At 40.5% G+C, this 27,242-nt stretch overlaps 1 protein-coding gene across 3 annotated transcripts in view; it reads right to left on the minus strand.

Moving 5' to 3' along the window:
• The window catches only part of PCDH15 (protocadherin related 15), a 400,140-nt gene that overhangs the window by 138,407 nt on the left and 234,491 nt on the right, over positions 1 to 27,242 (minus strand). For all 3 annotated transcript variants that reach the window (XM_075717276.1, XM_075717274.1, XM_075717275.1), the window contains exons 16-17: positions 25,180 to 25,273; positions 7,678 to 7,806 (exon numbers count right to left, since the gene is read on the minus strand). In XM_075717276.1, the coding sequence (XP_075573391.1) occupies positions 7,678 to 7,806; positions 25,180 to 25,273 (223 nt within the window). The remainder of the gene's footprint in view (positions 1 to 7,677; positions 7,807 to 25,179; positions 25,274 to 27,242) is intronic.

The raw sequence follows: 27,242 nt of genomic DNA on the forward strand, positions 1-27,242 counted from the left end.
TTAAAGTTATTTTTGTCATTTCTCAGACTGCTGCCTCTCCTCATAAGCCCACCTAATTGGAGAACATTAGAATTAGAATCTGAGCTGGAACGTAACAGCCAACATCTGGACTTGAAACTACTTATCTCACCGGTCAGACGCTTAAAACACTCTTGGTCGTGTTCTGTTGTCTTCTCTTGTTCCCAGAAGAATACTTAAAGGAAATTAGTTTTCTTATATCAATTACAGATATCAAGGACGCAAGGTCTGAATATCAGAAAAAAGTTAGACACCTGACATGTATCACACGAGAACTCCCCAACTTCTCCTTCTACCAGGCTGTCTTCAAAGAAGGAATCAGTAATCTAGGCAATTGTTCAAGTCACAGAAGGACATCTATAATGAGAGACTGCAGTCAAAAGTTAGCAGGCCCACTATAAACCACTCTAATTTGTGAGCTCAGGAAAACCGTAATTTCTTACCCCAGCGACAGAAATCTGAACAGCCAAATCTAAACAAACAGAATCGGCCATCAAAATACTAAATGGGCAGGTATTAGAGACATGAAACCACTGATTCAGAAGATTTAGTATGGCATCAGGCTGAAATAGATGAAAAGGCTTAAAACCACACTGGGATGGCAAGGTCTCAGGCAGACAAAACCAAGAATTCCTTTCATACAAAAATCCCTGGACTCTCAATGATCAACTGCCACGAATGTGAAAATGATTGAAATGCTCCTCTGATGACAAGTATCAAAATTGCCACTGCATTAAAGCACAAATGTTGTTATTCTGAAGACAAAGATGTAAATTAATGCACAAATATAATATCGGAAACAGGCAAGACAAGAGCACAGCTTTTGAAACCCATTTAGTTTAAAAAGTCACCCCATTTACCACATGGTGTGTGTGGCAAGGAGCCTTTTAAACCTATTTGATCCGTGTCTTAAGCTCACCTAAGTTCAATGAACCGCTGTAAAGCTGAGGGAGTGTGGCTGAAGCCACATGCTGCGAAATACCCTCCGGGAATTATACAGCCCTTTAGGGGTGTCAGCAGAAAGAAGCTAATCCTGCTTAGCACTGCCGGTCTAAGATGGAAAAGAATGGCACAAATCTACGACCGCATCTATTTCTTCTCATGCCACAGGTTTGGACTTGAAAGAGTGACATCTATCTTGTTTTAAGAGGCTGAAGGAATTTGCTTGTTAACAAACAGGTGAAAATCCAACTAGAAGCACGTGGGATGATGACACTGACTGCAGCTATGGCTGTCATTTAATTTCTTTGCACCATCTAAGTAGAGATACAGCCTTTAATAACTATTGTGACAGCTAGGTCTAAAATCTAAGAGACTATAAGGGAAAGAAAGATAAAATTCAGTTGAAATACATAGTGAACGCTATTCATAGAAGTTACCATTTTCTGCATTTCTCCACCTCCTTACATAGCCCTGTCCAGGTCAGAAAGAAGATATTCCCCAAGACTTACCATTTTGAGGAAAGCAGGCAGCGTAACATTTAGCTTAAACCAAAACCAAATCCCAACACCTCTTCTGTACACAACTTTAAGCAGCGTTCAGCCAAACTGATGTCAGCATGCCCTGTCATGCACATGCAAAAGATTCAAGGCAGACTCTGTGGACGCAGTGATTCAGAGAAGCTACAGTTCTTCCGCCTTCATCACGTATTAGGGGCTGACAAAACTGATATGGGCTGGGCAAGAAGCAAGAATAAAAGCACTTGCAACCAGACTCGAGCACATCCATGCCGTACTGGAAACACTCTCCCCTCTGCACTGCCTGAAATGATTAAAGTCTTTATGTCACCACCATCTTTACGAGGATCTTAAGGAAGATCGTACTGAAAGTCTTACTGAAGGCCTCTCTAACCTACCTCACGTAGACAACTTTCTTAATAAGCATGCAAGGAAATGAAACCACGAAGGTCCTACCAAAATGACCTTGTGATGATCTGATCACTTACAAGACACTACATGGAAGTCACAGAAACGAGCACAAACAGAAGCTCAAGAATAAGAGTTATGAGCTCTTTTCCACCGGAAAGTCGCACCTCATTCCTACACACGTAGACACTGCAGAGTCACACCACTAAATGGTAACAGATATATTAGTGATATAGCGGCACACATTGCAAGCAAATACAAAAGTCTGAAATTCCTCTAGTTGTGGTCCATCTGCCGTGTTATGACACTCTGATTTTAGATTCCGATTAATTTCTTATGGATTCTAACTTTAAAACCCTAGCTGCTCATATTATTTTTACATATATTAGATGAATTCGAAATACGCTGTTAGGCAATGTATTATGCAGTGAGCAGTAGTCATGGACTCACTCTGGGTATTTGAGATTTACTTCAGAGGCCATGATTTTAGTCTTCCCCAAAGGCTTAATTCCTTTCCTTCATGGACTGTCCTCTCCTGCCAATAAATCTTTTTTTCTGGTCTTGTCCTTTTTCCTCTACCTCTGATTTTCCTACAAGCTGTCTCAAGGTACAGGAGACCCAAGAATTTAATTTCAGCAGCTGGTACTTCTAATATAGGTGAAGTGTAATCTACAGCACAGGTTGTGGGAAATCACACGCTGTCCTGTGAGCCTTCACGTAGAAAACATGACAATGGTGATTCAGATAAAGTGAGATTCTTTTCTACACTTTTTTCAACAAAATCTTGTAACGTAATACCTCATCAGCATTTGAAGCAGTTTTCCTGCATACAGAAACACAGAATCTTGTAGTTGTAAGGGATCTCCAGAGGTCATTTAGTCCAACACGAAAAGCCTTACCAACATCTGTGAAATTTAAACTGGGCTTTAAAGCATGAGACTTGCAGGGTTTGGCACCTTATGAATTTAAATAAAAATAGAAGCTTCTAAGAATTCACTGATATTCACAGACAGAAAGCTCTGTTAGGAAATCACCATCATAATTACATTATATTAGCATTCAAAAGTGACAGTTTGCTTCTTTACACAACACATTTAAAATACTTCTATACCATTAAAAGAAAATGTCTAGAATCAGTTGACTGGTGCCACATAGGCTGTCTCTGTCTCACTTGCTCGTCTTACAGTTTTGCCTTGCTTTGCTCTGTAGTGGACAGATGCTATTGGATATATACCACAGGCATGAATTTACATTTATTACCTAAATAGGAAAGTAAAATATTTCCATTGTACAGTACGATCAAAGAAAGTCCTCCAAAGCTCGCTTTTCCAATAGGTAGAGTAGCTCCATCCTGAAGAGCAACTTACTTCCTTTACGCATTTCTTTTCTCATTTAAAAAAAGCAGCAGCAGACAGAGGCATTACACACAGTTTGCAAACCCATTACATTATTGGAGCTTATTTATACTGTCTCCATTTTGGGGAAGATCTTAAGGTCTGGTGTTACTTGAACATCTGGTTAGGGGTTGGTTTGACCACTGCCATGTAATCCTTTATCCATACTTTCCTTCTTGTTTCCTTTCTTGTCCCTATCTCCCTTTGACACCAACATGCTCATGTTGGAGATTTCAAAGCGTGCTGATCAGTGACACAAAAATATGCCTACACCAAACAAACGATGCAGGGGTGTGAACGAATCTGGGTAAATATAAAAACCAGATGAATAAAAACTTCGGTCGAGTGATGTGTTTCCTCTCCTGGGCCCCATCAGGTCAACTGTTTCTTATTTAGCCACTGACTGCATTTTTAAGGTCTGTAACAAACTACTCGGGATTGTGTTTTGCTGAACAAGAATGCGAACCCATGTGCAGGTTTTGCAGTCAGTAGATTGATCCCCACCTAAATTTCATTCCACTTTTTTACCTCCTACGCACCTGGTATTGATAAATAGTACACTGTACAGTGCAAATCATTCAGATGCCTGATCTTCAGCAGAAGCTCAGCTGGTTTAGACTGCAACAGACAGTAAGGTGCCTGAATATAATTTTCAAGTTTCCCATTTGAAGCTTTTGGTTTCCTGTTGGTCCTTGTCGAGAACTTCATTCAGCAATTCTCCTCCTGTCTTGCTGGGGGATCCCCATGATCAGACATGAAAGAACAGCAGGGAATCTAACACACCTCCGACTGCCCCAATTTAGACAACACTGTGTAAAATAAAAGGGATTTGAAATACATCCACTACACTTCCAGCCTTATCCTTTCTAGCTTTTGTTCTTTTAATCTTCAGTACGCTCCCCAAATCCCCGCAGGCAGCACTCCTATGCCAGAGCCTTCAGGAACTCCAGCTGCCAGACTGAGAGCCATCGGAGTGGCGGAGAGTGAGAGCAATTCAGAGTGTGAATCCGGCCTCCCTGCCCATAACAAGCCCTCCCCCTTTGAGAGAAAATCTTTTGTTGCCCTTGTTCTGCATCTCCTTGGGAAACAAATTCCCAAATGCTACCTAAGCCCTTATGGGAATCCCTTTTTATGTCCAACTTTCCCACCCAAAATAAAGTAGAGCACAGAAATCTCTTGTCTGTGGCAGGAGTTCTTCATGGGGTTGTTTGACCTAACTCTTTTATACCCCAAACTGCTTATAACCTTACCTGTATTAGGGGAGAGGGGACAAAAGGAGGGTGTGAATGTGATATAATCACTCATTTAGAATAGATGAGCAAACAAGAGATGTGAAGTTTTGCAGTCTTCAGAAAAGAAAGAGAAAGCCCTTATAGAAAGTCAAGAATGGGAAAAACATTTCAATAGCTGTTCGTGTTATCTAGACTATTTCTAACATTTTAATATGGGTACTGATAACTGTTACAGCTTTACCTTTCTACTTATTGACATCATAGACTATATCCCCACTTAGCAGCATTACTATCATGTCAACTGGCAAATATAAAAAATTAAAAAAAAAAAATAGTAGCTGCTGCTAATAATCAAACCACATAGTAATTGATTTTGGTGGATCTTGCATGAATAAAATAATGGATTTAACTATAAAATACATTCAAATAGTAAGCTGATTAGAAACAAAATAAATTCAGTTGGGAGGGAACTCTGGAGGTTGTTTGGTCAATCCTTCAGCATCCAGGTCATTACTTATGTCTTATTTCCTCAAACAGCTCACAACTTCACCTTCTTCTACTGGGGGTTGTGCTTTGCTCCCCCAGACTGACACTGGGCTCAGGCAGCTGACGATCCCCATACCAAAACTTCCAGTAAAAAAACCTGAGGTATCAAAGTAGTCGAGAACCTTTTCCATATCCCACGTCACTAGGTCCCCTGCCTCAATGAGCAGCAGGGCCCATATCTTCTTGGCTCTTAAGATAAAAATCTCTTGCTGTATTTTTCTCCACGCAAAATGGGAAGCCAACATTCAAAAGGGAAAGGGACACCACCAAAAATGTTTGGGTTTTTTCAGTCATCTCTATCACTGCTTACTCTGGTGGATTTCAGGTGCAGGTTTGAAGTGAATATAGTAAAAGACATTCCTAAAAGCAGGCTTCCCAGTCAGCGGCTTAATTCTTGGTAGTTGAAAGCACATGACACAATAAGGGCTACCTTCTTTTACAGGCTATTTTCATCTAAAATAGGTCTTTATATTTTACCCACATTACAACTTCTATACCAAATGTATTCCCATAGAAACCTCTCCCATTCCGACTGTGGTTCTAATGTACTCTGAAGCACACCACCACAACAAAAACTATTTCAGTTTTTAAAGAAGAACATCCTCAAACAACATAGCTACACCTAAACGCTCATCATCCTTATTTCAATGATCTCACCGAAGCCAGAAAAAAAATCCAAATGCCCAGATCACACTTTTCTATATTGTCTATTTGCATTTGTGCATATGAAACAGTAGGAACTACATCCAGTATCTGTGCTATAAAGAGAAAGCTTTTTCCACCCAGAGACTGGGAATTAGGACTGGTGATAAACATGACAATAAATGACATAACCGGTTTCTGCCATTCCACAACTAGGAATGAGCTATCATGAGGCTTGATTAAATATTTTCATTTCAACACAACTTATGAATTATACTAATTTATAAGACAGAGGGGTTCTGTTGCAATAACTTGTTTTATTTTATAGTTCCATCTATGCTAAAAATAGACCAGATCCAGTGTTTGAGAAGATTATTGCACCTTGAGGGCACCCAGCAAAACACAAAATGGATTTAAAGATATTTGGTACTGATTTGAAATATCACTTTCATACATTCTAGGATGCAAAATGAAAAATGATCACATAAGATGAACACAGCAACAAAACCAAAGCAACAGCTTATTGATTTATGGCAACTGATTTAATTGCAGGGATCCTAATTTCTATATGTCCAGGGCTTCAAAACAGCCTTCGACATGGCTGATACTTCCAGCATAACAAAATCAAGCTTTAGGAAAACCATAATCTTCGTCATTGCTGACAAAAGTTACTTCCCTTGAAAATTACACCTGAGCTTGGACATCTTCAGAGCAGTACTCACCTTTAATGATACCAGGCTATACAGCAAGCAGAGCACAGACATACGTAGAACCACTTCAGTGTAAGTGCAAATGAAACTGTAAAGCCTACAAAACCTGAAGTACAATTTGAATGAAATCAAACTTCATGAAAAAGTAAAAAAACTGGAAGGAAACACACACCTAACCCAAAGAAGCATTTTTTTCAATTTATAAATACCAGAAAACAACTGAAGTGAAATTCCCTCAAGAAGAACACAAAATTAACAAGAAAGATGATAGATGAGAAACATTGATGGATGTCTTACTGAAGAATATAAATTTGGAAAGAAACATGGTTATTATGGCTATATGCTCCCCAATATGGTTACCATACTACCCAAAACGTTCTGTTCTTTCTGAGGGTACTGCTAATACAGCAGTTAAGGAGCTCCCATATTCTATTGATATGGTTGCTACTGGAAAGAAAGGCAGATTTTTCGCCTAAATTCCTGAAAAACGTGCTTCCAAATTCATCTTTTGCCTACAGCTTATATTGCATGCAGCCTTAGTGCTAACCCATCAGCGAAGGAAATATGAAACATTATATGTGACTGTTAGTTAAAAAAAAAAAAAAACAAACAATTCATACTTGCTGCTTTCACCTGATGTTAGGAAAAAAAAGTGACATACGTTTCAAGTGACTGAATCTGCATTCCATAGTCCAGAAGACTCATATAGGTTATAAAAATTTACACAGCTTCAAATCACTCAAATTAACCATACCCCAAGCACGATCTACTTTTATGACAGGCAACCAATTATTGCAGTCCACAGTTTAACTGTTTTTCCCCTTAATGGCCTCAAAATTTTCTATTTCTATGTGTGACAATTTTATATACATATGCGTCACTTGTTCAGTATGTTAGAAAAATATTTTAAAAGAAATCAGTAAAAGTATAAAAACATGGCGACAATGTTGTAACACTGTAAATCTGTTATAAGCAAGCTTTTACAGTGTCTTTTTACTGTGTCTTCAAAAACAGTTTTTTAATGTGCTGGTTTTAAATGCAAAAGCCTTTTCAGCTATTAGGCATAGAGAAGAAAAAAATCAATTCTGTATTTTAAAGCCCAAAAGATGACTTTGTTAACATAAATGCATCTGACAATAGGCAGTTTGCATTTAAACCTAAGACAGTTTGATATGAGTTTGTCTAAGGCACAATTATTTTGTGCTCTTTCTAGTCTGGACAGTTTGGGTAATAAAATAAACAATTTAACTCTGCACATTTAGTAACTTACCCTTACTTGACCAACAAAAGCATTGGCTTCCTCTTCCTGTACAGACAGGTTTTTAGGTAGAAACATATCAAAAACTGGTCCGTTGTCATTTACATCCGTCACCACTATATTAACAGTAGCAGTTGAGGTCTACAGAGAAAGATAACATTATGAACAAATTATCTTTATTTTACAATTTCACTGATGACAACTGATCAGCAACCTTACTGCTATGTATTAGACCCATGCAGTACAGAATCACAGGTAAACAGATGATCGATTTTTTTGCCTCATGTTTTTGTGAAACAGCAAGCATTATATATTTGAAGAGTTTATTTTTACCTTTGTTTTCTTGTAAGACAAAACAGGCTCAAGATTGAATAATGTATTAGAGATGCTTGAAGGACTTCAGATATCTTTTTTCTTAAACGATATTTTAAGGATCTTTCATTCTGAGTGGGGGGAAAAAAGCTAGAAATACCAAAATTTGCCGGAACTACAAATTTGGAAAGAAATTACTGATTTTACTAATCAAAATATGCTGCTGTGATGATTAGCCAGCCTCTTAGCTGGCACCATCATGCTACCACAGCTCCATGGTGAGCTCGGAGATCTCATCATCCTTCACCCGCACCACGCTGACGTGCTATTAAGCATTAGCACATCAACTTTAACACGCAGAGAGATGCCTAGTGGGAACAGCATAATTAACTATATTCAACACACACAAAATTTCAACAAAACATGTCTATGCTCCCTACTGAAATTTTCTATCCAAATCAAAGCGATTGGAGAGTGAAACACTTTGTTTGCAGATCTTCACAGCTTGAGTCAGATCCCTTTTCACTGGCCCCACATGCTGAGTGTTCCAGAGACAAAGCACCACCACGTTATTGTATTTAATATGTTATTGTAATTAATACATTATTGTATTTTAAATCAATTCAACAAATGCTAACACCTCTGCTATCAGAGATACTTTTATTCCATAAATTCAAATCCCCCACAGCAGCAAGTACCATTGCAAACCGTAGCTTCAGGTTTATTAGAGTTTAAGATTGTAATAGAAACAGATGCGTCAGCTAACACTAGCTACTTCGTGCACTTAGTTATTTCAGAATATGCCTAAGCGTTGGCATCTCTTCTCTGTTTCTCATGTTTAACAGTTTCGCATTGAGGTGAAGTACCTCAGTCTGAGCCTCGCATTGTGGCAAGAGCAGCAAAACCATGCTTTTGTTTTACATCCTATAAATACAATTACAGAAGAGCCGAGCCTAATAATGCAAGATTCTGTGGCCAGCGACATGGGTTGCGAAGAGGAGGAATGAACAATACTCTTCATCCACAGGGAAAAGAGAAGTGCTACTGGGCAAAAACCATGGTAAGGGAGATTGAAATTATAGTCTAAGCCTTTTGTTGCAAGAACAGAGAAGCACAGGCGGTGCAGGGAGGCTACAGCATCTTCCCCAGGAGCAAGACGCGTTAGTATTGGCATGACTGATTGCGGTGTAAACTGATGCTGATGCTGTGGTGGAGCAGCGGATGGGCAGGCTCACCTGGTGTTGTAGCACAGTGTCGTTAGTCTATGAATGCTTCCTTCAGCATTTCATTCAGTTCATATGAAAAGAAAATAAAACTATCGTAATCTATAAATACAGCCTGTTGGAGAAGTATACTAAGGGAGACAGATGCTAGCAAGACACACGTGTGAAGTTGAACACCGATGCCTTATTGCTGCAGATTGCTAATGCTGGTTGTCCAGACTCTGTTTTGCGCTGTTTCCCCAGTGACAGTAATATTCATAATGCTGTCTGTGCCGCAGCCACTGCTACGGTGAAGTGCAGTGCAAAATCAAACACAGTGTATTAAATCTGCTTTCCTGTGCTGTATCTAGCTGCCTTCTGATACCAAACTACTTTGCGTCAATCTACGTCGGGGGCAATCTATACAACATTGCAGTCACAGCAATTACACAGTGCCGATGTAACCTCTGAAAAAGTCCCTTGCTTTAGGTACAGGACTAACCAACCTGTCAGAAAGCAGCACCTCACAGGTTTCAGAAAGCAACCTGTACCCATCCTCCTTTAAAAACCAAAAAAAGTCCGAATGTAAACCTGCGTCTTTGTGTGCCTTTTCATAATCCAGCCAGCAAGCCAGGAAACATGAAATTGCTACTCTCCCCTTAACTGGTTTAGTGTGGACTTGGCAGTGCAGGTTAATGGTTGGATTGGATGATCTTAAAGGTCTTTTCCAACCTAAACGATTCTATGATTCTGTCTTCTGGTGCAGTACCTCGCATGTAACAAACCTCAAGCACTTTTACACCCTCATAGGCCCCCGCAGTAACTGCCCACAATAAATCCAGAATATCGTCTAATTTTTATTAAAGGCCAAGCTCCTTGTCTCTGCCACATGGGAAAAGCACTTGCGAAGGACAACTAATGTACTTGCTGTTTTAGTAGTATTTAGTCATGCTTTCATTGCTGCGTCGGCAGTTCAACCTGATAACTTACTCTCTGCAGGAGAGATCCCGTAAGAGGTCACTCCCCTTCACCTTCCCAATCCTCGGACTTGGCAAGCGGCCCAGTCACTGGCACTGGAATCAGCTGCCTCTTTTCCCGGCTGTAAATCTGGCTGGTGCTTTTGCACGGTGTCCCACGTGCTCGCTGAGGTGCTACCTCTGCTAGCAGGCTTCCTTAGCAACCCCTCTTGATGCCGGCCCAGCAGAGAGCAGATCCCAAACACACACACCAAGCGGCATAAATAACATCCATGCACGTAGAGCTCTTTTGGAGTGAGAGTTTTTCTACAGTTCTTGTATGAGGCAAATGCAGAAAACAGATCTGTTCCGCAATAAGCACCATACAATAACTACTTAATACTTAAAAAGTCACGAATACCGAATATTTTTGAAACAAACAAAAAGATGCTTTCAGGCTGCCTTCTTGTATTTGCTTATGCTCAGTTATTTGCTAATTATTTCTGAAACTGCCATTCCCACTTTCAATTTATATAAGGAAAACATACTTCACAATTTATGCATCACTGCTGACACAAAACACCAGAACGTTTGCTCTGATGTGCAACACGCACTGAATGTAAATCAATCTTCTGAAGCTAACTTGATTCCACAGAATACAGGATAATAAAAACTCTTAGATTTAATAAACTGAGAGAAATAGGGCATAAAAATCATTAGCTTAAGACAGTGAGTAATTCTCATTTTGAAAACACTTCTTCCCCATTCAAGAGAATTTATGCGGGATGTGTCTGATAACGTGGCGTGTTTACTTCTGACGATGCTGAATCAAGCCACGGCAGCCCTCAGAACAGCCGCCAAAACATGCCTTTGCATCCAATAACTTCCAAATCGAGCGCTGAAAGGAAAATGACTGTTGTGGATTACGTCCGAAAGCCAGACCTGTAAGTAAGCGCATGCCAACGGTGGGGGCTCACACACTTATTTCAGATAAACACAGCAACACGTTACAAGGAACTCTTATGAGCGCTTCTTCTAAATGAAAGTGTTTTTGTAAACCCAAGCAATGCTCTGCTCTGGAAGCATGCTATTAACAACAGGACCCTGCAGCCATACTTTTAAGTCCTGAACAAAAAAAGGGAACTTCTCTTCAAGCCTTCTCGAAACCCAATCATTGCAATATTATTAGAACTGCAGAGCTTACGGAAATACTGGACTAAGGCTAGAAGGGGTCATTTGAAGTATCAAAGGAGACTCAGGTTTCACCTCAGAGGAGACAGTGGAGGCAGCAGGGAAGGCTGAGCTCTGCTTAACCTGGATTTTAAGACGAATTTTAAGATCCTCTTTAACAGTGAGGTAGAGGAGGTAATGAAGCACGCTCTCCTCAAGCTTGCAGGCGATGCCAAACTGGGGGTAACAGTGGGTACGCTGGAGGGTAGGGCTGCCATTCAGAAGGACCTCGGCCAGCTGAGAAGCGGCTCAGCAGGAACGCTGTGAAATTCAGCAAGGACAAATGCCCAGTCCTGCCCCCGGGAAGGACAAGCCCCTCGCAGGGACCCGGGCCATGGCCTGCCCAGAGCAGCTCTGCGGGAAAGGCCCCCGCGTGCGGGCAAAGAGCGAGAGGAGCAGGAGGGCTGCGCACCCTGGCAGCAACGCAGGCCGGCAGCTCATGGGCTGCACGGGCAGGGGACCAGCCTGGAGATCCAACGAAGGCATCATCCCCTCTGCGCAGTCTTCAGAAGACCACACCTTGACACTTAGACAATGTCAGGAGAGAAAATGAGCGTAAACGGAAACAAGAGAGGTTCAGACCGGACATGAGGAATAGCTTCTCCCCATGAGGACACAAATGCGAGCGTTTCAGCCCAACAAGGCACGGGTGTTTTCTATACACTGTGCTCTAGCTTGTCTTCGCCTGTGGACAGGCACTGGGAACCTGTTCTCAGCACTCCCTGGATAAGAACGTAAAGAATCAAGTTTTTGATGTCTTTATATCATTAGATAGGGGTTACCTGAAAAATGCAATAAATCAACTACCAGCCTGACTTGTGTATGTGAAGGGTAAAAGCTTTCTTGAGTTATTCTACAGGTTAATTCTGTAATGTAGGGCAGGACTTGTCATTGGTGCTGGGGGATTCCACGTCAGGCTACACCCCCAGACTAACAAGAATTGGAAAAATTCAAGAGTTTTTTGCTTAGCTTAGTTTTGCAAGGAAAAAAAGAGAGTTTGTGGGGATTTTATAAGAAAGGGGGGGAAGGGGGTAGGAGAAGAGACATTTGGAATTGTTTCCCAACTCTTCTGTTACCGAAGAATTTTAGTATTTTTCAAATTGTTGGCAATACTTTCACACATCTTAAGCATCCTACCTTACCTGCCAGCCAACACATCCACACAGGATAGTGCTCCACTTGTTATCGACTCTCAAGCCATAACTTTCACTTACAAATTAAAAAAGCAGTATTTTTGCAAAGGGATAATATTTTATTGAGATGCCAAACAGGAAAATAATTTTATAAAATTAAATTTTCTATTCTTCCTAAACTTCCAAGGGTACTGAAATAAGATCCTGTAAATAAAACCAACATTTCAAATATATCCTCATTTTTGTATTAGTCACAATTTAGCAAACTATCAAAAGCGGATGCATTCAGTGGCAGGATCACCAAGAGGAGCATTCAAAACAAGCTCTGGGTTAGCAGCTATGCCCCTGTGTTGTCTTCCTTTAAATCAGTAAAACAAAGGCTGAAACTGAGAAAGAATATGGGAATACTCAAAAATCATGTTATTTCATCTGAATACAGGAAACATTTGTTATCCCACTGATGGAGCAATGCCAACTTTTTACACGAAGTGGTAGTCAGTTGGCTACCTTTATTTCTTGGAGATGCATAGAGCAGCAGTTCTGCCATTAGCATCAGAAACCGCTATAATCAACAATTATTAAATAAAACTAACATTTTTGTATCCCCATTAGATGGCTCCAAAGATTTGCTTAAGCTCCCTGCAAGCCACAGCTTAAGACCGATGTGCTATTCTGAAATAGCCTGTATTAGACAACCAGAATAAATTACAGTGCCTTATTCAGAACTGCAGCATGGAGCAGTATTGGTAATATCATGATCATCTGTCCTGTGGATAATGTTAGAAGTCACCAGCAACACTGAAATTGCATTGACTAAATAATCATTGCTTAGAAGTTACGTTCAGGGCTAGCCATAACCTCTTTTCAGTCTGTCACTGGAACAGAAAATAAGCAAGCAAGTGAACTGTGGGTCATACCCTTTCTTACGGCGGCCAAGTAACTACTTGGCACGCTAGTCAACAGGCGAGAAGGACCCCAGGGAGTGAATGCAGGCTTTGGGGATAGAAAGTGCACTGCAGAGAGGATAAAAGTAAACACACTGAGAAAGGGTCACTATATTTTGTGTGAAGCTCAGTTTCCTGTACCTTTAGAGAAGCCTATCATTTCTTATTACCATTGTCAACTGCAAGGTAGCAGTGGCTGTTCCCTGCTGTCATGTAAACTGCACTTCATTTTCTATGTCACTAGCTTAAACTCTTCCACCAAGGAAACCTCCAGCACACAGACAGAGAGGTGGCGATGCTTTTAACTGTGTCACAACTCATCACATCAAAATTTTTAAGTCAGTGATGAAGAGCATGAGGAGCTCTAAAAGTAATTCTCGCCTTTGACTCTCAAAGCAGCAGAAGTTATATTTAATGACAAGTTCCGATCCGGTGCCCATTTACTCCTGCAAAGCTAGCTTTCTTGTCTTGTTAGTGGGGGTGGGGGGGTTGAAGATAGCTGTATTGCACATCTCATAGCCTCAAGATTAAAAAAAAAAAAAAAAAAGATTTAATTTCTCTTCATTCTTTGGTTCTCATACTTCAAGTGCTGTAACATATATCTGGAACCTCTGTCCCAGCTCCCTACAACGTTACGGTCCTCTCTGTTTGGCTCTAGTCTTGTACCACTGCAAGGTGACCTGAGTGCGGCAGACTAAAATTAAGGCAATGCTTAGAACTACCAGCAGCATACAGCAGGTTTTGCCTTGCAAAGCTTGGGGAAAACAAAGAGAGAAAAAGATGATGTTTGAAGAAAATCAATTGCAGATAGAACCTTTTAATTCTCCCACTTGATTGTACACATGCTATTTTCTTCATTACATACTTCAGAATGAAAGCAAATAGTATCACAAATTTCTTAAGGAATTATGAAAAGTTGCAGTGTTTTGTAGAGAATCCTAAAAGAGACAGTAAAATAGCACTCTCATGAACCGGAGCTGCTGTTTTGCTCTAAAGCTCTTGACATATGTTTAATTACCACTAAAAGTCTTTAAACAAACTTGAGCGGTTCCCCAAAGCAATGAGAGAGAGACCTAATTCACAACTGGTTTTGTATATCAACTGAATATCAACTGTATATCAACTCCTCATGCAAATACCAAGATAATACAGTAAGGATACCTAAAAAACTGCTTTGGCTATTTTAAAACTAGGCATGACTGGATGATCTTAAAGGTCTTTTCCAACCTAAATGATTCTATGATTCCTTGAAAAGATTTGTCAAGTACGGTTTGGAAAGGAGTGCTGAAGCTATTACTGGAAATTCACACAGGGAAAAGAGCAGTACAGCCTCATATCAGGCATTTCCTATTTATTACTGAAGCAAACCATGTTTACTTCTCTTTTATAACAAACGTAAGTCAAAGAAAAGATCAACAGCTGCAATTTATAGCTTTCTTAGGGCCACTAAAATAGTTCTTACATATATAATTCTTCCCTAAGCAATAAATGTAACATTTATGTCGCCTCCACAAATATCTTTTGTCCTAAGTGTGCCAGGCCCTGATAAATGTTATGGATGATAAATTCGAAGGAAATTTCACTTGTGACTTATTTTATTTGTACCTTGCCATTTAAATTGAAGTTGGGAATTGATGAGAGCATTCTCCGCCTCGGAGAGGAAACATTCTTAGCTCTGATGTCAAGCAAGTTTATTAATTTAGACAAACTCTAAGACAAATGCTATCAGCTCTAGATAATAACTAGTTTGCAAATAATAAGATCTGAGGCAAAGCCCAAGGCCTTATTTGATCGAAAAAGAAACTGTAAATAATGCTTCTGATCTATGTATCACGACTTACCTATATTCAATTCAAGAAAACTACACTTCAATTATGCTATCCAAAATAATAGCTATTCCTTACCAAATGGGGGAAACAGCCACTCAGATCTTAAGATACTGCACGTGATAAGGACCAGGATAAAATATACATAAACTGCATAGCAGGTAAATTGCCATGCTGCCCAAGTTCAGAGCTCCAGGAGAGTGACAGCCTGAAGAGTGACATTGCTAATGGGAATCTAATCATAACTGGCAATGGAGGATGACAATGAAGTGCCCAAGTCGGAAAAAGTAATGGGTAAATATGCGCACCTGGTTATGGCCTTGTTCACCGACCTTTTCGAATGCACAGAAGCTGCATAAGCACAACAAACAACGTCCACCGGGCCATGGGGAAGGGGCAGCATGTTATTCTTTTCCAGTCTGCTCCTATCAGCAAGGCTGCAAGCCTCAGGTATTTTCAGACCTTGTTTCCTTCCAGTGTAGGGCATGAGAACTTTAAAAGCGGTATCTACCGACCCTCTACACCTCTCCAAGTTACAAAGAAGAAATGGCCAGCTGGACTGCAAAGAAATTTGGGAGAGAGAAGAGTCTGAGGCTGAAGGGAAAGACAAGGCCAGAGCTTGTCAATAATTACACTAATGAAAAAAGATCAGAAACAGCCTGGGCAGGAGACAAAGAGAAAAGCTGTCAAACACACAAAAATAAATCCCCAAAGGAAACCCCCCAAAACTAAAACCTCATACATCCAAAAAGAAAATACAGAAGGCAAGAACTTCAGCAGGAAAGGAAGGGAACATCATGTACATTCACGAACTGTCCTTGACAAACGCACTGCACTGATGGGATGGGTCTCTGCTGTTATGCCAGTCCTGTAACAGCCCAGGCCCCACCCCTGTGCGTCCATTTGTGGAAGAGAAAAGGCCATTGATCTGCTGTCCAAGCAGCTGAAAAGCACCTCAATATCACAGGAATGAAACATTACTCTTTCCACCGCATGAACCAGCAGTAGCTGGTAACTTATATCCCAAGCTATATAGCTCAGGCTAAATGACCCAAATTTAGAGCATACTGTGCGCTGCACATCACCTAACGTAGTTGGAGGCTAATGTACAAAGTAGGCTACGTTTGTCATGCAGCCTGGCAGAGACAAAGCTGTGGAAAAATGGGTCTGCATCTAAACTAAAAGCTCAGGATTCGGTGTCTTAAGCACAAATGGGTAAAGCTGCGGCATCTCTACTGATGTCTTTATATCATAAACAAAACCTGAGAATGTCAAAACAGGTGAGGAACGTGGGCTGCCAGAGCCTTCACTGCAATTCTCCTAGGCTTTTTGCACGGGCCGGCTATTTACTTAGAACTGGAGGCTTCACTGCTGTTACAAAAAGAACGGAGGTTTCTGCTGACCTGCAAGATCTGCCTGAAAGGCACGCTCAGCTACAGAGGGGTTCAGGGCAAGGAGCTTGAAGAAGTGTGTCTGCTCTAGAGCTTGCTAACTTTGCACATACAGCACTGGCTGAAAAACAGTGTGCCCGACTTCACGTTTTCCAGTCTAACTAGAACTCATGACCATGGTATTTACTGTCATGACTGTGGTATTACTGTACGTACACAGTAACAGTAATGTATACTCAATGCTATGCTACATATTATTGCTATTGTGAACTCTGCTGCAAGATCTATTTTAACATAGTTCGACTTCAGCTTATTTATTTTGGGATACAAAATGATTCAATAACCCTTGGTGCAGAACTGTTTCTCACCTTAAAATAATTAAAGTCGTCTTTCAAAACGGAATTACAAGCTGCTCAAAATCTTTGATTGAAAACCATGATCAATCTAATTCTTTATGAGGATTACTTAAATCCCCCCTTCCCTGTTAGCATTTGAAATCAAAGCCTTTATGGGGAATATCACCCCTGCAATGCAAGCAGACAAGTTGCACAAACACTGGGAGTTTGGGAGTGTCCTAAAGCTTGTCCTAAGAGAAGAGCTGATGCACAGACAAAAGCCTTCTCTCACAGAAGAGGAAATCTGGCCGGACAAATTCTTCTCAAGCAAACTGAAATTTACAGATCAGCAGAAATTTTTAAGGCTTTCTCATACAAAGTACATAACTTGTCAGGAAAACAGTAATAGGTAGTGTTTCTCTTTAGTTACAGTTCGTATTGTTGAAAAGAAAATCATTTGAGGAGGAGTTCTTTAGAGGAAGAAGCACAAAATCATTTATCTGTTTATATTGTTCCTTTTCACATATATTTAAGAACTATTCCTTCCCACTGCACCAACACATCAAAATAAATGTGCTACATTAAGGCAGTATTAAAGTTCCACAGTATGAACAGATTCCATTGATTTTTTTGTTGTTGTTGTTGTTGGCAACCTTGTTTTACTGATTACAAAAAGGTCAGTGAAGTAGAAGCCTTTCTCAATACAAGCCTTTTTGTACACAAAATCTCTGTTCAGCGAGTATTTACTGAAAGAGGCATGCATGCTTCATCCTTGATAGTTAATGGAACTGATGTGGAGCAGATACAGGTAATATTTACAGGAGTAATAGAAAATTTACTGTAATTAATTCTCTGTATGCTACTCAAGTAGTAAATCTCTGTCTAAATTACCTTGATCTAAGTGCTACCTGTTTGCTCTAAGGAATGTAATTCATTCAAGTGTCATGGGAGATAGATGCTGTAAATTATTAATGATCTTCTAAGATGACTGAAATACCCAAGCCGAACTTGCATGATGAAACACAACGCACTGAAGAAAGGCTACTTAGGGCTCACTCAGTGGCTGAACACCCTCTTGAAGCCTCGGTCTGCTCTGATCAAGAACGAGACAGCGAGGAGGAATGTAGCATGGTATCTGTGTTTACACAAAGCACACCTGAGAGACTATTACGCTGCCCCGCTCCGACACATTTTTGTCTAGGATCAAGAATACAACGGTATTTACTCTACTTTCATTTACATCCTGTGGCAATTATCTCACTAGATCATAAGCTGAGCAAACATTAGTTTTCAACTGTTGGTCCTTCTGAGGGCATTGTTGTGGCAGAGAGACTACCGTGACTTTCTACAAACACCGTACTTCTGCATACTGTAGCCAGGAATACGGTTTTCAGAGTTTCTAAATTCTAAGCCCTACCAATTTAAGCTCCTGTACTGAGTACAGTGCAAACCCATGAACATTTTAGCCACGCTTAAACATTGCAGTGCCTCACACTTTTATGCATCAAACATCAGAGCGGAATCTGGAATCCAGTGCTGGGCATCCAGAACCACATATGGAAAGCACAAAAAAGCCTTAAAATGTCTTAAAAAATGCCAATTCAATCCCTGCATTTGGCACCCAGCTCCTCTGGGCCAGCCCAGATCACCGAGAAAACACTTCTCTCTCAGATGCCTTTCTAAGGGTCGCCTGACGGTGCCTCTATCTCCTCACGAAACATGGCCCCAAACCAGTTTTGGGGTCTGCAATGCTAAAATTATTCCAATTTTTTTTCACAAAGTGTTCATTGCAGAAGAAATGAACACAGTCTGAGATTAACGGGCAAGATCTGGGATTCATGGTTTTCAGAGAAACCCTCCCAGACCTAGGCTGCCTCTGATCTGTCCTATCCAGCGAATCATAGAATCATTTAGGTTGGAAAAGACCTTTAAGATCATCCAGTCCAACCATTAACCTAACACTACCAAGTCCACCATTAAACCAATTAAGGGGAGAGTAGCAATTTCGTGTTTCCTGGCTTGGTGGCTGGATTATTTTTTAATGAAAGTAAAAACTAGGAATCGTTAAGATTGGAAAGGATCTCTAAGATCATCAGTCCAACCATCAACGCAGCACCACCATGCCCACTAAACCATGTCCCCAAGTGCCACGTCTGCCCGTTTTTTGAACACTTCCAGGGATGGTGACTCCACCACCTCTCTGGGCAGCCTGTTCCAATCTCAGATTGAACAGCAGAACTCTGAAAGAGCAGACGGACAACAGCTGTTTCTGGACTTCCAAAGTAGTTTAGTGGCCTGGTGGTTAAGACACACTCTGGAAAAACAGGTTAAGTAAACTCTGAGTCATCTTAGACATACACGAGAATGTGAACCCCCGTCAGTATTTTCTGGGTGCCACAAAGTGAGTGTGATGAGGGACATCAATGTTGTTGCTCTCCTTCAGCTGTAATAAAAAGGAAGGCTGTAGCTGCCTGGGAGGCTGAGAACACCCCCTGGATGACTGACAATTTTTAAGAATACCTACTTACAAACTCCCAAATGGCTTGGTAAACTAGGCACTGAGATACTCTGTTTTGCCAGCGCTTGGGCAGAAACACATTTCTGAAGTGCTGGGTGAATATCTTCAGGACTAGACATTTGTATTTGGAGGTTTGAATTCTGCTTAAATCACACAATACACAGTTACGACAATACAATGGAGCTTCCTGTTTTATCTATATAAATGAACTGACACATACACACTCGCACAAGCCAAAAATAAGTAGCACAGAAGGCTTTTTCTTTCTTCTAACAAGTCATACATATTTATTTCTAACTTCTCCCTCTGAAACACAGAGACATGAATTCTTGCTTTGAAACCCCATCCAAACATACCATAATTTGTGAAGACAATTTGAGCTTGATACAGTTTTTTATTTGCACGTCATTCTTCTGCCCGTCCACAACTAAGGGTCATTACTAGGAAAATAAAAATATATTCCTGACTACTCAGCTAATGCATACTTAATTGTTTGTTGTGTCGTACTGTTAACAGTGATGGGTGGTAGGTCATGTTATTCCAAGGTCAGAGAAAAACCGCAAGCCTGTTAACGCTCCAGGTTGTAAATCAGAACAACAATAACTTGGGAAGCATAGTCGAGCATTTTAAACAATCAAGAGTGTTATAAGGCATGCAAAAGTGATGAAACCATGTCAGCCAGGCCACACCGCTAAATGGAAAGCTGTATTGCTTGGTAAAGGCATAAGTAGGTCTGTATTCATTTTGATAGAATAAGCAGTCCCCAAAAGTCAAAAGGCGGCAACATGACTGTCACCACACAACATTAGGCAGTTAAATAAGCCTCAGGGCTTGGAATACAGAAACCTCAGCTACTTAGTGCCATAGCAACATTGTTAAAAGTCTCTTAGACCCTTTATTAACGACACAGAAAAAGGAGCAGAAAAAAAAACCCAAACCATTAAAACACCAAAAAATTTAAGGCGTGCGGGACCACAGACTTTTCAAACGCCAAAAGGTGTTCAACAGACTTCATAGATGATGATGGGGAACAGTTAGTTTTGTCTAGAGAACACTGGGGATAAAAAGGAGGGCCGACACCATACTGCATAGTGAGTACTAGTCCAGTATCCCCTGGGGTTTACAGCAGAGTGGAGCAGGCAGGGCACACAGCTGCGGGGGGCAGAGTTCCAGCCCCTAGGAGATCAGGAATCCAGTAACCTGTCCGTTTAGAAAGGTAATGGTTCATGCCACCGTGATTACGGGAAAGGCAGCCGGAGGAAACATTGCTCCCCAAGAGACTGGTGCTGGGGCTGCCGTACCCCAAGCAGAAGCGTGACCCTGTGCGGGAAGCGTCCTGCTGCCCCGTGTGCTGACCTCCAAACTCCTGCAGGTACCAGAAGCGGAAAGAAAGATCCCCTGTGGCAAGTCTCCCTGCGCCAAAGACGACCCTGCGAGGGCTGGCCATGGCACTCAGTGTGTGCACCGGACCAGTGTTAAAGGTAGGAACGATGATGAATCTTTCCGGCCCTTTTTTTCTGTTTGCTTAAGGTGAGCCGATCCCAGAGACTGCTGACCTAACGCTGAAATACAGGCTTCACCCATGTAAAGAGCCTTACTTACCTCTACGGAGAAAAACATTCCTAGTTTTATAACAACAATGTTGAACAGACACAACTGTCCTCACCTTGAGACAGGCAACTTTTAAAGCAGCATGGGATAAATTTCTTCCTGAAAGCTCCAGCAAATTCAAAGCATAGCAACATTTCCCATCTGAAACATTCCATCTAAAATGCAATATTTTATGCACTATTATTTAAAAATTAAATGAGCTGAAGTTATGCCCCTTTGAAACCTATGTTATAATGGCTAAAAATCTTTGTTCACAACAGAATTTAGCTGAAAAATATTATCAATATTGAAATGTCTTGAGTACTGTTCACAATTTCTGAAGCAAATTCACTGGCTGAAATTACAACGGCTGAACTTTCTCAGACAAGTGTGAAACGTCAATAAAAATGTTTTCTTTTTTCCACTATGTAAGGGTATTGACATGGCTTTTTATGCTTCTTTATACTTGAAGGCTATGAATTAAATACTCTGCTCCACAGTTAAATTGTCAGTGCAACCATAGCTGACCATGCTTGAGGAACAGGCTCAAACTACACCACCGCTTGAGACCCCATGCAGCCTCAATTATCCTGTGATCCTATGACTGCTGTTCATAAAACCTAACTACAAAAGTATACAAATGCTATATTTGCATGTTGTAACTGAAGAGGAAAGTTCTAGTTTTTAAAAAAAAAAAAAAAATCAACCCCCCCCCCCCCCACACACACACACACACACTAATAAAACCTTTTCCCTTTAAATGCCTTTCATATTTTAAAGAAACAAGCAAATACAGAAAAGGTTGTACAGAATACTAAAGCTTACTCTAAGGATATTTGACACTAATGGGCAGTTTCAAACAACCCGCTACTGGATGGAAGGAAATCGGGTTTTATATGTTACTAGCTAAAATATGTTACTGCCATCTAAATTACGTTGCACCTACCTATGGAATTAACTTTGTGATTTTAGGGAAACTGAAACAAGTTCTTCAAACAGATAACTGATTTTCTGTAGGCAGTAATAGAATTGTTCAAAAAAGCAAACCCTGATGACAAGCAGCAGGTGAATTCTGGGGAGCAGTAGTTTTGTAGTTGTAGGAATAATGTTTTTCCTAAAGAGACATCATTGCTTTCTGATATAAACTAGTTAAGAAGAAAAGGTCCTCCATGAAATAAGCATTCATGGCCTTAGAACAGTTTGCCATGTTACCAGCTAGCAACTTCAAATGAGTCCCTGACCCAGAAGGAGTGTGTCAAATAGTGGAGAGTGAGTCCAAAAGAGCTGCAAATCAAAGAAATTGTGCAAAGACACAAGGAAGCCTTGCAAATTAGTCAAAACCACTGTTTCCTGGCATGGAAAAGGCATGGAGACTTCACGGGCTGAGCTGCACTCATCTATTTGTAAAATAGAAGCTGAGAGACTTACACAGTCTCTGTGATACTGGCAAGCCCAGCCAACTCCCAACCCTTTCGTTTCATGTGCTGTCACCAGAAGCTTAGGGTGCAAGACCAGTCAAGTCAGCTTGTCAAATAAGCCATGCTGCTGGACAATTTTCAGAAGAAAGGTGCCCCACCGCTGGCAAAAGTATCATAACAGAAGAAAACAGCTACAGCCAGGTAAGAGATGGCCATGAAGAGCCTAAACCAAGCAGCAGTAAAGAGAACACACACAAGCCAGAAAGCGTGACCACGTTTCACTGTGAGAACAATTAACACACACACCTGCAGATACAAAACTCCAGGAAAAAACCATATGGTATTGGGGGAGGAAAGCAGATAATGAGATAGCAGGGGAGTTTGGGGTTTGTTTTTTTTTTAAATAAAGTGTACGCTGTTGTTATAGCAACAACAACATAACACCACCACCCATCAAGAGCATTCAGCACCAGAAAGTCAAGCAACCTGCTGCTGTTTTGCTCATCTTTCTGCTTGTCAAGTGACTGCAGTACTAGTAAGAACTGTTACGCTTACTGAGAAATGATGAGTTTTATGCCAGCGTTGGGAAATCACAAATACCATTCATTGTTGTTACAACACTTATTTGGGCTCTAATTATTTGATTTCTTTGTGGGACACTCTTGATATTTTCTCTAAAAAAAAAGAAAACCACTAAAAAACCCCCACTAAAAAAAAAACCTTGAAATTTGCATATCATTACAATTGCTTTTGAGAACGCTAAGAATGCTACTGTTCTTATTTGTATTACTGCACCTCTAGGAACCCCTAGCCCTGTCTTCACTGGGCTAGGTGATGCATGAAGAATAAAAGTACAGCCCATTCCCCCAACAACAGGGCCACTACTTGCTGCAGCCTGGCTACTGAACTGCTCACAGACTTAAGCATCAATGACTTCTGCTGCAACAGGTAGTCCACCCTGCACCAGCGTAATTCAGAGACAATATTGATGAAGCCCTCCACAGTTTATTTTTTGTGTTTTTTACACAGTTGACCTTCAAAAGCCATGTCTCGCCTTACATACAACTATTTTATATTTAGCAGCATGCCATGATTAACTGGATTTCTATTAAAAAAGCAACTATTAACTTCTGAGTGTTAAAATGGATCAGATGTCCAGCTAAGTTCCAGGACAAAGAGAATGAATCTCTACATGAAAGGAAGAGGAAGTATCTTTTCAGTAGCCTTTCTATGCCTCAGATAGTATTTCAGCGGCATAACATAGCCTGAAACAGAACATAAGTCTTTTATTTAAATCTTCAGATTTCGCAGCTGGAAGTTAGAGGTTAAAACATTTGAACTCATAGCTATGAAGAATGAAGAGTAGTTCACAAGTAACAAAATTACAAATAGTAAGATGAATTACTGAAGATAACCGTAACCAGATTTTTAATGGAAAAGGTGTCGGCTCTGTTGTAGTTACTCCATATTGCCATAACATTGCATAAAGGCTCTAAAACTTTATCAATACTTTGGGGGAAAAAAAAAATTTTGAGTGAATACTGAGCAGGAAGGCAAATCTTATAAGTGAAGAAGCTAAAACAGGGAAAAGAGCATGGCACAGAAATAATACATAAAATTTTCTTCTGCTGCGGTGAAGATGAGGTGAGCAAGGGTCCAAACCACAGAGCTTTCATGATTGCTCCTTAGCAAATTGTCGAAAGACTTCTCTGTTTCGATCTCAAAGCTGAACGCTGCCTCCTAGAATAGCCCAGATAATGTGGATATATTATTTTACATCTGCCCTTGTATACTGTAATTTTAAGGTCAGGTACTTCGAGACCTCTCCTCCATCTACGCTATTATTCCATGGCACAAGTCCCTAGCAGGACTGCTGCACTCCCACGTACCTTGCACAACCCAACTGCGGTAAATTCCCCCTGTTGGGATTGCTGCAAACTTTTAGAAAACCTAATTCCATTGCCTCTGCTTGATAAATAAATACATATCCTTAAACAGCCCTCCATTTTTTATTATGGAAATTGAAAATCACAATTTTGTTATACTAAACACAAATGTGAGCAGTAATTCCTTGCTTTGATTGTGGGGTCACTGCATGCCTGATCAATGCAAACACAGAAGATTTAGAAATACCTCCTTATAAAACAGCTTTACTTAAGAGAAGTGGCATGGGCACATTTCCAGATTTTTCCTGAGAGCTTAAAAAAATTGAAGCTGGACAGTGCTTTCATCTGTCAATTCTGAAAAAAGTTCCATGCATTTGACTAGATAAAGTACAAACCTATAATATAGCTGCCCACGTAACTGATCTTTAGGAGAAGGTAAGAAGCAAGACTGGTTATTTAATAGCACGGAGAAGAAATAGCAAGAAGATGCACATATCTGAGTAACACAAAACCTTGAGTGCGCTGGTTCTTGCTGAAGAATAACAAAAAGGCAGAAGTAGCAGCAAAGTCACTTTGTTTCAAGATCAAAGGACATTACCCCAGTGATATACAGACTTTATCTACACAAACCTTTTTGAGTTAAAGGAAAATTGTTGCAGATTACAGATACATTTGATCGAGACCCACATAAAAGAGACTACAATTAGACTACTTCAAGTGCCTAGCTACATATCGTAACAGCCTGTTTTCTTAAACTTTCACAGGAAACTCACCCCATCTGGTCTGCCATCCGAGGCTGTAACAATCAGAATATAGCGATCAGTGCTTTCTCTGTCCAAGGGCTTTCCTAAGGCTAGCAGTCCAGAACTAGTAATAAAACAAAAACATAAAATGTTATCACAACAGTTTTAAGATACCTAGAAGCACTTTTGTTCCGCTGCTTTGCGTTACACAAACGTTTCCCTTTCAGCAAGTTAATAAGCTTTTAGGCTTTATTACAACTAAAAGCATGTTTTGTGTAGGTAAAGGCTAATAAAAACGATGAGCCGATTTCTAATGCTTTCTGCTTTGATACATGTGTAATTTAGGATTAAAATAACAACCTCGCGATCTACAGGATTATACAAAAGACAGACCTACGCTGGACACAGGACCCTCACTGGTTAGAAAGCTGCATGCTATAATAAAGGAGAAGAGAGAATCACAAGCAGTCTGTCAATCACAGAGGAGTCCCGATAGCCCTGACAGGATTGCAGCAGTAAACTCTGGGAAGACAACACGCACAGTCTGAAGTATGACGCTCCGTAGAGTTTTACAGGGAAAGGCCACTAACTTGCATGTTGCATAACTGCAGTAAAACTGCTGCAATGAGCTAATGCCCTTTCAGTGCGAGCACACATATACCATATTCCCAAAAAATAAAGTATCAACATAAGCATCAATGCTGTGGAAAATGAATCGGGATACTGTGATTATTGATGCCTATTTAAAAAAGATGATGCGCGAAGGGCTATTTGGAAGCCACATACACAAAAAAAATAGAACAAATAAAACTTTACAAAAATGCTGTTTGAAAGCATTGCAAATTCCTGTAACTGCTGACAAATAAAACAACCTAGATTATATCTCTAGGGTGATCTCATTTCCTTAAGTCTGGCAGCCACCTGGAAGTGTGCTGTAGCAACACAGAGACACGATCCCACCGTGGACTTATTACTTTTATATTAAGAAGCATCAGAAAAGTACCTTTGAGCTGAAAACCCTATCTGAGCAAGCCAAACTCTGCTTAACTGAACTGGCACAAGTGGTACTTCCGTGACCAGCGCTAAAGCTCTGCATTTCATTTACAGGATCTTGGTGTGTACTGGAACACGGTCAAGTATGTAACAAACTGAGATCTCTGTTAAATGCCACCCAATCCATAGGCTACTTAACAAATATGCACCGCCAAACATGGATCCAGGATGACATTTATCCTCTTGTTGCATGGCTAAGCAGCTTCTCCCACGAAACTCCACCAAATGTGTCACAGTCGGCTTGTAGCATTTTAAGAAAAGTGTAACAACACGTGATTTTGCAGTGCAAAATCCACACGGGCTGGGATCTTGGTATGCTGTGACTTTCCATGTGTTATTCCATTTTTAATGAACAAATCGGACACAGGCATTTGTCAGGTGCAACTATAAATTTTACTGGTTGACCCTATATTTTATATTAATAACCTAGAACCTTAACAGCTACTTGTTCAGAAGGAGATTTTATTAAAACAACCAAAAAAAGCCAAAGCCAAACCGAACCAAAAAGTCCCACCTAACTATGAGGTCTCATTAGCTGTACTTCTCCGGAACACTTGGATGTATATAGTCTGTACGTAGTGATGTTTTTTTCCCTAGACTATAAACTTCTGCAGACTTTCTGCTGTGATTCCTTACTCTCAGAGAAGACCACAATAAACTGGTTCCAGGCCAAGACTTTTTCCAACATTGTTTTCAGCAAATACCAAGACTTACTGGCAAGCTGTTACTGCAAGCAGTTTCTTCAAATAAATACTACAGAAATAGGTGGAAACAGTGAGTGGGAGCATAACTCTCCCTTAGGACTGAAAGGTCAGTAGGTAAAATAATATCCAAGCTCAGTAATCAAAGAAAAGAATATTTCAGGAGACGCTACATTCAGTCTGCCTCATTGCTACACAACTAAAACATAGGCACGGGTCATGTTTAGCTTCCTCAAAAAAGGAAAAAGCTAGCAGCTTCGTTGTACCCCAAATACTTTCTGGAGGTTGGTAAAAACCAATGGAACACCCGAATGTTGTGTGTAGCTTTGTAACCCAGCA

This window comes from Pelecanus crispus, chromosome 10 (assembly GCF_030463565.1).
Source record: "Pelecanus crispus isolate bPelCri1 chromosome 10, bPelCri1.pri, whole genome shotgun sequence".
Taxonomy (NCBI): domain Eukaryota; kingdom Metazoa; phylum Chordata; class Aves; order Pelecaniformes; family Pelecanidae; genus Pelecanus; species Pelecanus crispus.